Source organism: Trichoplax adhaerens, genomic scaffold (assembly GCF_000150275.1).
Source record: "Trichoplax adhaerens TRIADscaffold_182 genomic scaffold, whole genome shotgun sequence".
Taxonomy (NCBI): domain Eukaryota; kingdom Metazoa; phylum Placozoa; class Uniplacotomia; order Trichoplacea; family Trichoplacidae; genus Trichoplax; species Trichoplax adhaerens.
The window spans coordinates 1-10,200 of NW_002061111.1; the positions used below are offsets into that span (position 1 = coordinate 1).

Sequence of the window (10,200 nt, forward strand, 5' to 3'; positions counted from 1 at the left end):
TCATTATAAGCATAGCAAAGTTTTAATCTAATTCACGGAAATAGGTAGTAACTATAGCTCAATGTTGATGTATTAGTACAGTGTATTGGGGATAGGGAGAAAGCTCAGTCATATTTACTGCATACATGGTGCCATTTATACGAGTAACTAACAAGTTATATTGTAAGGATAGCAGAATTAAGAATCTTAAGTTCAACGCGACTCATTCGCCAATTTAGACTGCTGATGATTATAAATACAGCGATATGCTAAAATAATTCCTAAAAAGTGATTTAAAATATTAAAGTCGTTTCAAAGTCGTTAATTATCGGTTGCAATCCCTACTATCACTGTATTTATTGATTTCATCAATAAATTTATACCTAAGAGATGTCGGTGAATCAAGCAACTAAAACAGCGTTATGCACAAATGGCAGTCTATAGTTACAATATAACTCCAGTTGGCGGCAGCGGCTATTTACTTACAGTAAATCTAATCTTACTGATGGGATAATTTCAAGTAAGATAGAACATCATTTAATTAATCGTAATTTATTTTAGTTTAGCAATGATAACTTTTAGTACGAAGTTTCTTCCAAATTAAAGACAACTTTGTTATAGGTAGACTGTAAACTTCGTAAAAAGTAATTTTGAAGGATATAGCTAAAATGGTTAAGTTGCATTACTCACGGTAATTAAATAGTCAGATTATAAATCTACAAGAGCCCTAAGTTAGCTTAAGTATAGAAATAATATACTAGTTACCTCGATTATTAGTAGTCGGTGCAGGCTTAACTGAGCTATTAATTGTAGTATTTGTATACGTAGTCAAAGAGACCGACAAAGTCCTTTGGTTATCGATTTTAGGGTTGTCTAGGATGAAGTGCAAGCGCCTTTAACCAACTATAATCACTAGTTACGATGTAGTATATTAGATCGTATATATCTAGTTGTTACGATTTTGTATATCGTAAATGACTTAACCAAATCTTATAAAGATATAAATTCTCTTACTGAATCTGGAAGTTGTCAATGGAAGAGCCGTACTCGCTTTTCTTTGCAATTACACTACTATCTTAACAATTAGATTCGACTATGAAATTACTCTTTGTTGAGCATTACTTTAGGCAAAATGTCAACTAGCACACAGACTACTAAAAGGCTGAGCAATTAATCGATTGGTCATTATTATACACTTCTATTGCAACACAATGCTGCACTGGCATGTAATTGACGCCTGACAATTTAATATGCTTGTTACGCTGTGATAACATAAATTCCGTCAGAAAATTTATCTAGGAATGTATTTACATACCGTCATTTATGATGTTTTTCATGCTTTTAATAGATAACTGCATAGCTTAATAATATTATCTATAAACAGATAATTAATATTTATTTCCATTCACTATAAAATGACTGACTTTTTAACAAAGTTTGGATTCAGTTATGTCTAAGACAGACGAGTATTGTGTCACTGTCTTTCCCGACGAAAGGAGATCGTCAGTATTTAGAGTCGTACTGTAGGTTAATGTCAAGAAAACTAACTAGTCAGTAGACTTATAGTATACTTTCTATAATAGTTTAGCATTTTTCTCGTTATAAATGTCGACTTGTAACAATGCTATTATGATATTTGCTCGTAGAGGAGTAATATGGCTTAGCATAAGAATCAGTAATATGCAGCACTAGTTAAAGTAACTGTTACATCTGTAGTTGCAAAATGTGTACGATTACGGTATTCAGACGAGAGTTGAGGAGTCTATGAGTTAATGCATATTACTCGTCACAGGGCAGTTCTTAACAGTAACGACGAATTATTAAGAGACAATTATGCTTATTCAAAAGGCGTAAATTTATCTTTAATTGTTTGAGATGTAACGATGTTATATACTTAGTGAGAAGTAGCAATGATAATTAATAGACAATAAAAAGTAAAAGTATATAAGGTTCGCAAAGTATAACGAACATGAGTTGTACTATTAATGATTATCATTCAAAAAAGTTTGATTTAAGATAATTTTATGTCCATTGCGACTCTAGTAGCTAATTTTTGTAAATTATAATTACTTGTTGGAACGTATTTATTTCACGTTAAAGTATCTATATAGCTAAATATATAACACAAACATAACTTAAAGTACAGTATAATAAATTCTTTTAAGAACTAAATTTTAACGAGCTTAGCAAAGAATATAATACTCTTAAAATTGTATTGAATCCACGAGAGCATTAAAATGTTTCTATAGTTGCAATTACCCGTGCATTCTAATATACCATTGGTCTGCACAAATGTCAAACTTATAAATTGAAAATCTACCGTAATTTGTGGACTATAAATAAAGTCTTTCATTGTCTTTATAATGGATATAGTTAGATTACGATTACGACATATAATATAGGATATGATGCTAATCCTTATTTCATCTTGTCAAAACGACATATCGCTATTGTTTCTCACAAGTTTTCGTATCGATTACTATAGAAAAGTTTTTAAGTAGTTCATTATTGAAAAGTTGATCGCGTTATATTCAGTAATGTGGTATAGGATTTTGTGATGGTATATATTCTAATATTTAATATTTTTTGTATGAGCTATACTATAATGAACAAATTTTGTATCTCAAATACGTAGATAAGTAGAAAAATGTTAGCAATTGCCTATTCTAAAGAAAGATCGATAGATGGCTTTTTTGGATTAAAATTTAAAAACCGTAGCAAAACACTATCCTTTTAGAAGCTTCGACTATGAAGCATACCCTATTTACGCTAGCGACGGAAATTTATTTTATAGATTAACTTTTAGTTTTTCTTAAAGTTTACTTACTAGAAAAAGTGTTTAAGGTAGAAAAAACTGATCTATCGTTATACCATAGTTTGCTTGTTAAATTTATAGCGTTCTGTACAGAAATCGTAGGTAAATTGTGTCTACGCTTTGTACGATATTTACTTTCAGAAATGATGCACAGTAGAATTCTGGGTATAACGGTATAACCCAAAACTGAGTTCGATGTTAAGAAATGTTTAATTTTGATAGCGCTAGTTCTATTCTACTTATCTATAGTAACTAGTCCTACAATGAGACTAGACTCGATTTTTTAAGAGTTATACCTTCATATTAACAGACTAATTGAGTAATTTAATCGATTTAGAATGGGAAGAACAGCAGTTGCTGCTCCATTTCCTTACCCGGTAATGAAGCATACTCTGTTTACGCTAACGACCGAAATCTATCTTATAGATTAACTTATAGTTTTTCTTGAAGTTTAATTGCCCAAAAAAATGTTAAAAAATAAAAAATGTAATAAAAATTGATCTACTGTTATATCATAGCTCGTTTGTTAAATTTATAGCGTTCTGTACAGAAATCGTAGGTAAATTGTGTCTGAGCTTTTGTATGATGTGTACTTTCATAAATGATGCACAGTAGAATTCCCAAGTAATAACTTCTAAAATATTACTTAATTAGTATTTAACTAGATTAACAACTCATTTGAGGTACTATTAACAGTTTAGGATATCTTCCTGAAGAAGTTTTCAGTTACATAGTGTCAAGCATCGGCTATCTTGGCTTTACCATGATAGCTATGAGGTATTACGAATGATTTAAGAGCAACTAGTACGTAATCTACACGTTTCAAATGTGTTATTAGTCTACAGAGTAGTTGGTACCTTTCGTATTTTGAACTATGTTTATACTGATCTTTGGTAAATCAATAAGTCAGCAATATCAATAAATGACGTCGAAATAGGGTAGTTAAAATAGGAGTGGAGTAAAGATAATTTTCATTATGTTATCATCAAAATTTACTTTAATTAGATAGATCTTGGATAAGAAGTAAATAAGAAGTAAGTACAATGCTAAATTGGCAATAATATTACTGATTAGAAATTATAAAAGTCTGTAAAGCATACTTTCTCAAACGGTAGTATAATAAATCTAATAACGCCCTTCAACCCCAAAAGTAAATAATTAATTATAATTATTAACCTTTCTTCAATAAACAAAGATTTCTACAGTTACAATTAATATCCTGTAACTGAGATACTAAGAAATTATTTTTGCTGAAATTATCAATAGATTAATGAAATTGAGTAGAGTGATTCATGAAGTGAAAATGAAAGAATTAGTTTCAGATGTTTATTGTCATATATTCGTTGTTTTGAAAGGCGCGAAGCATAAATTTATCATCACTTTACTATTCTGTTATTTACTGAGAAAATACATGAGTTATAATTTACCTGGAGTCGTTCCTGTATCCATCTTGTCAACTTCGTCTTTCGCAGGGCTAAGTTGTTGTTGACTCGATTTGGTCTCTGGCTTAGGTTTGACGATACTTTCTAAAATTTCAAGATATAACATAAATTTATATTCGTCAAATTTATAGCTCGGTGAAAATAAGTACTTTTGCATGACGATATTTTATGATCTTTACCACTCATACTGCTACTTAAAGATCATTTAAAGCAAACGCAAGTGATTAGAATATTTCTTATACGGATACTAAGAATACACAAATCATGTTACAAATGTAATGACCCGTATTTCTTTGTTTAACAGTACCATATAGTTTCTCTAATTTTTTCTTGAATTCATCATCTGTTTGTTTTTGACGAAGAATTTTAGTGTAGACCTTAGTACTAATTAAAAAATAGAAATCTCTCTTGCCATCTGAACTTATCAAATCCTTCTTTGGATCAATATCTTTGATGATGACAGGTTTTATTGTCTTTTGATGCAAATGTGCGTAATTAAATTCCAGGTAACAATTGTATGAATTTGCGTAATCCTTGCTCAAAAACGGCATAAACATCTATGAAAGATAATATCGAGATAATTAGAGAGCAGAATCTTATAATTACTTTAAGATCATAACTCACTTCTGAATTAAAGTTCTATTTTGAAAATAAGCCACTACAACAAAATCTAAAAATGTATTATAACTACGAAATTTATAAATCAACAATTAATCTGTAAATGAAGTGAAAAGTATATCTAAAAATTTTACTATCATAATTAACTTTACAGTTACAGAATCAAAAAACAGTCTCTATACAGGAAGATATTAAAATTTCGAATCTTTCATTATGTCCTGTGTCGATTTAATTGTATCTCCTCTACATCTTATTGAGAAATATTGCCACAGTCTATTCTTGACGTAAAATTTAAGTTCTATTTATTGTATCTCATTTTCGAATTAACAATGGAAGGTACGAGTAATTCGGTTAATATGACAATATACCAGTATTTGCTTAAATTTTGCCTTGCTCAACCTGTTTTTCGTCGCAATAACGGATAAGAGGATATATTTATAAGATTAAAATGTGCCTTCATACCTCAGACGACATGATAGCTTTCGCTATTACAGGGTGAAGTTCATCTCCCACGTAGATTTTCTCTTCATCTATCCAACAGGAAATATTTTTGCTTTCCAAGAATTCTTTTACATATCGGACATCCGCTTTATCACTCCAGCTATAACTTATAAATACTCCTAATTCATAGATAGCAACCATTTTAAATATAAATCTCTTGATAAGAAGGAGCAAAGGCATTTTAATTGGAGCCTTTATCTACCGTTATATTTTAAACAACTTACGCTGATTTTTCTTTTGGCTATCAGTGGTATCCATTCCTGTTAACAGTAAACGTGTTTCATAAGAAAAATATCAAGTTAATTGTTACAAACGTTTCAGATGATATTGTACATTTTTCAGTCTAGGAACCTATCAACTATAACATTTGTTATATGCATCATGAAAAAAGATATGGCGCCTGGATTAGACTTTGACTTAGAAGCATAGTCTGCAGTTCCGTATGCAAACAGAATAGAAATCAATTATTTATTACGCACCAAAATTACTGCAATGTCTACTATAGAATAGTCTTGTAGTGAGGCTGTTAGTTCAGTTATAAAATCTAATTCTAGTCATAAAACTTCGTTCTCATACTAGATTGTGTAAGTATTAAGAGTTATTGTTTGCAATCTTTACGTTGTAAACATGTTAGGGAACGTACTTAAGTAGTTATTTTATTCTGTTATTATTATTTTAAGTCTTTGTTTCAAAAATCTGCTGTTGTAACAAATTTTTCTATGTCTGTCAGAGCCTATTGTACTATTACTTAGTATTTCGATTGTTAGAGTATCAGTAATAAAACTAAACTATCTTTTTATTCCTTGTAGTCTAAATGCAGCTAGTAGAACAGGTTTTATTACATTTGCATTTATGGAATACGAATCCAAGACGATCTTTACATTACCCATTATTGAGCCTTACTGAAGACAAAAATGAAAAATAGCATATAGATTACCAAGAAACTGAGCAATTAATCAATTGCTTTTCCTCATAAACTTGTGTTACAACGCAGTGACGCTCGTAGATGTAAATTTATGCCTTATAACTTAATATGTTATTATGAGACTTACTTTTAGAAGAATAACATAAAATGATCTAGGAAACATTTGTAAGCAACACTAATTATTAAAAACAACTAATTAATCGATTATGCTTGCTCAAAAGGTGTCAATTCAGCTTTGATTATATTATTTGTAGGTGAAATGGTATTGTGTTTGACTTATATAAAAATTTACGTACCGGGAAGATTTGATCTAATATACTAAGTGAAAAGCTGCATTGATAACAATCACTGTTACAATCACTAGCTGGAATGTATTCATCTCATGTTACAGTATCTGTACAGCTAAATATCTTGCATAAACATAACTTTAAGTAAAGTTTGACAAATCTTAATAATAATTAAATTTTAACGATCATAGAAGGATAACTAATATTCTTAAAATTGTGATGAACCCATAATAGCATTAAAATGTGTCTATAGTTGTAATTACCTGTGTCTTTTTTAATATCTTCAGAGTTTTTCGGTTTTCGACCTAAATAACAGATACAACAGGTAATTTAGTTACTACGTAGCTACTTACAAAGAGAATATTTATCAGAAAGATGGATTTATAGCGATATCAAATTGATTACAAATTTAGGATGCAATGATTAAGTAGCGGCTAAGTTTTAAATGATTATAGCAGGCAATATCAAAAATCATATTTCAATGTAATAAACATAAATCAATCACAAAAGCTCTTAGCTTGATAAATTAATTCGGTTAATGTCAAATTCAATTCAGTATTTATATACATGTAAAAATTACGTATTACCGATTACCTTAAGGGTTAAGTACTAAATTATGAATAATCTAAATAATTGTAACTCTTACACAACATGATTATCATAAATTATAGCCTTTTGTCCTAGTTAAACATGTTATAATTATAGTGGAAACTTAGTTCATTGACAACATACTAGTATAACAGCATAAAAAGTGATACTGATCTTTAATTTACCTTGTCGAAACGACACATCGCTATTTTTTTAACAAGTTTTCATATCGTCTACTACTGTAAATTGAAAATCTAATTTCATTATGTACTTGTCGTACTATTCTCTACTCTGATCGTTTTATTGTTATTTCTACTCGAAAGTGGGATAATCGTGTATCACATCCTTAAGTCTTAATCGTTAGGTCTATTTGTAAACTTTAATGCTTACCACTATTGAAGTTTTCCACTGTTATTTCACAATATGTTAAAGCATTGCAAAACTCATCAAAGGCTCTATCGCCACGCTCAGGCAGAATATTCAATAAAGTCCAAACTTTTCTGTAAAATAAAATTAAATAATTACAATAACTGCTCTCCGATTACAAAATTTATTCTTGCAGTAAATAAACAAACTATTAATTTAGCCTGCCATTGCATATTAGATATAATACTGTTTAACAGTTACTGAACATGTACTATATAAAAATTCCTTACTTAGAAGACGTCGATTCAGATTCGATTGTTTCTTGGTGGTATGATGTTAATATTCTCGCTTCGAGTAAATATTCACATATCGGTGAGATTTGATCCCGACATTTTCGAGCAAGCAACATACGACTGGCTCTTAGGATTTCACGATGTTCTTGAGTCATTAATCCTGAGGACATTTTGGGTAGCTTATCTAAAATATTAAATGAATGTTTAAGTTCGAGAAAAGCTACAGTTTTGATAGAAGCTGTATCTTTTTTTCTTTTGCGCTAATTCTAATTAAAAGCGATTGTATTTAAGATAAGCGCTTTATACTGTTGGGTTGGGTAGTAGGGGATGTGTAATTATTTTGGAATAATCTGTGTTAAAAAACTGGTATCTTATTCATTAATGATTATTTTGCTGTTACCCGCGCCAATGCTAAAATTTTTCTTACTTATTAAGAGGTAATGGTTAACAAAAATAGCGCAAAATCTATTTGACGTAAACTGATGCTTCTGATAGATGTTAGAAAGTTTTAAAATTGATAGTAACCTTCGATTACATTATTTTTCCAAGTCAATTAATTAATAAAGCTATAGCAGAGTTTTAATTTTATTAGCGGAAAAAGGGAGTAACTATAGCTCAATGTTAATAGCGCTGGTTCTAATCTACTTATCTATAGTAACTAGTCCTGCAATGAGACTAGGCTCGAATTTTTATAAGTTATACTTTCATATGAACACACTAATTGAGTAATTTAATCGCTTTACAATGCGAAGAACAGCCATTGCTGCTTCATTTCCTTACCTAACTGATCTACTGTTTGTCGTTTACGAGCGCTTGATAAATTCTTCGATTCACTATCGTCGCTTCGATACCAATTGCAGGTGCCCAGACCAAGGAACTACTTCAGAAAAGGCAGTGAACTACTTCCGAAGTAGAACTAGCTAGTATAAACTAGCAATGTAATATTAGTTACTAGTTCCTGGCAGTGAACTACTTCCGGTAGTGCTAGCCCACGATTAGCTACCTTCACCATACCAATAATATGCAGGCTGATGATTTTACTAGTTATTTCAGCTGTATGGTATGTCTGTAACGGTACACTCTACTGTATACGATTGACATGCAAATGAGCTGGCAGTGGCCGGCGTGTTTTACTACTTTTGGCGCCAACACAACATACCCATCAAGACTGTTGTTGTCAGCGTTGAGAGTAGCGTAGTCTATCATACAGCATTTAGCCAATAATGCTGTACACTAACGAGACAGTCTCTCTATAAAATAGCAATAACTCAATATTGGCGTTGCTTGTGAGTGCGCTGTCATTGCGGGCCTTGGTGGTAACATAACTAGGAAAATGTCAATTAACTTCAATATGAATTAATTTTCTAAATTAAAATAAATATAGATTTCACAAGCAAAGGCAACATAACTTGGAAAACGTCAATAAACTTCAATATGAATTAATTTTCTAAATTAAAATAATGAATGGTATTTCACAAGCAGGTTTAAGCACAAGAAACTTTCTCAGTCATCAATTTCTTCATTCTAAGCATCATAGATCGAACTTTAATCCAGTAGAAAATGTTATGACAATGCAGCATGAAGTAGTAAGCATAAAATCATTCTAAAAATGTAAGGAATGAAATGGTTTGTAAAGCCATAATTTAATTATACTAAATCAAAATATCTAGAGTAGTCCATTCATTCCACCAGTAAAATTTATGCACATAACATTGTCCGGTCGCCTTTCTAAGTCTATAATTTATCTTTCCAATTCCATTCATACAATCATCACGTAGTGATAATTTTGGCATCAGCAAAAGTAATTTTATTTTAATTCATCGTCTATTAATGTCTCTTTGCAACTTTTCAAAACTGACAGTAATACATCAAATGTCGCTTCTGAAGCAAATGTAGTATACCATGTTTCCAACAGATGAATACACTTGTCAATTCTGCCATCGCTCGTATCGGCTATGCCATCAACGTCATTAGGCTGTAATTTCAATTTTCGACCAAATTCTTTCAACTTCTTTGATTTTATTCTATCAGCTATATACATGAAGGTTTCACGCCTTCTACCCTCTATATAGAGCATCAAAGCATTGAAGTAAATCAGTTATTTAGCTGCAATTATCATGGATTCATTTTCATTGCTAAAATTTCTAGCCTAACTTATTAATATCTGTATGTGATCCGAAATACCGAACATCGTTGGCAATAGTGTAGCCTAGTTTATGTTGTCTATGTTGGTATTGAACTACGGTACTAATACTTGAATGCGACAGGTGTGGTATCTTGATCAGAATTCTTCTATGCTACTTATACTATGGCTATGAATTAATCGGGATAAAAACAACTTAATAACTTCGCTACAAATTTGATACTTAGTGAGGATGTAGTATGA

The 10,200-nt window shown here is 30.7% G+C and overlaps 1 protein-coding gene across 1 annotated transcript; it reads right to left on the minus strand.

The window, feature by feature from the left end:
* Nucleotides 1-4,210: 4,210 nt before the first annotated feature.
* TRIADDRAFT_62605 (uncharacterized protein) lies at nt 4,211-7,984 on the minus strand (the record flags this gene model as incomplete). Its single annotated transcript, XM_002118540.1, has 7 exons — nt 4,211-4,320; nt 4,544-4,793; nt 5,317-5,474; nt 5,580-5,615; nt 6,831-6,872; nt 7,546-7,655; nt 7,812-7,984. 7 exons carry the CDS (start codon nt 7,982-7,984, stop codon nt 4,211-4,213), a joined length of 879 nt encoding a protein of 292 aa, XP_002118576.1.
* Between the last annotated feature and the right edge of the window lie 2,216 nt (nt 7,985-10,200).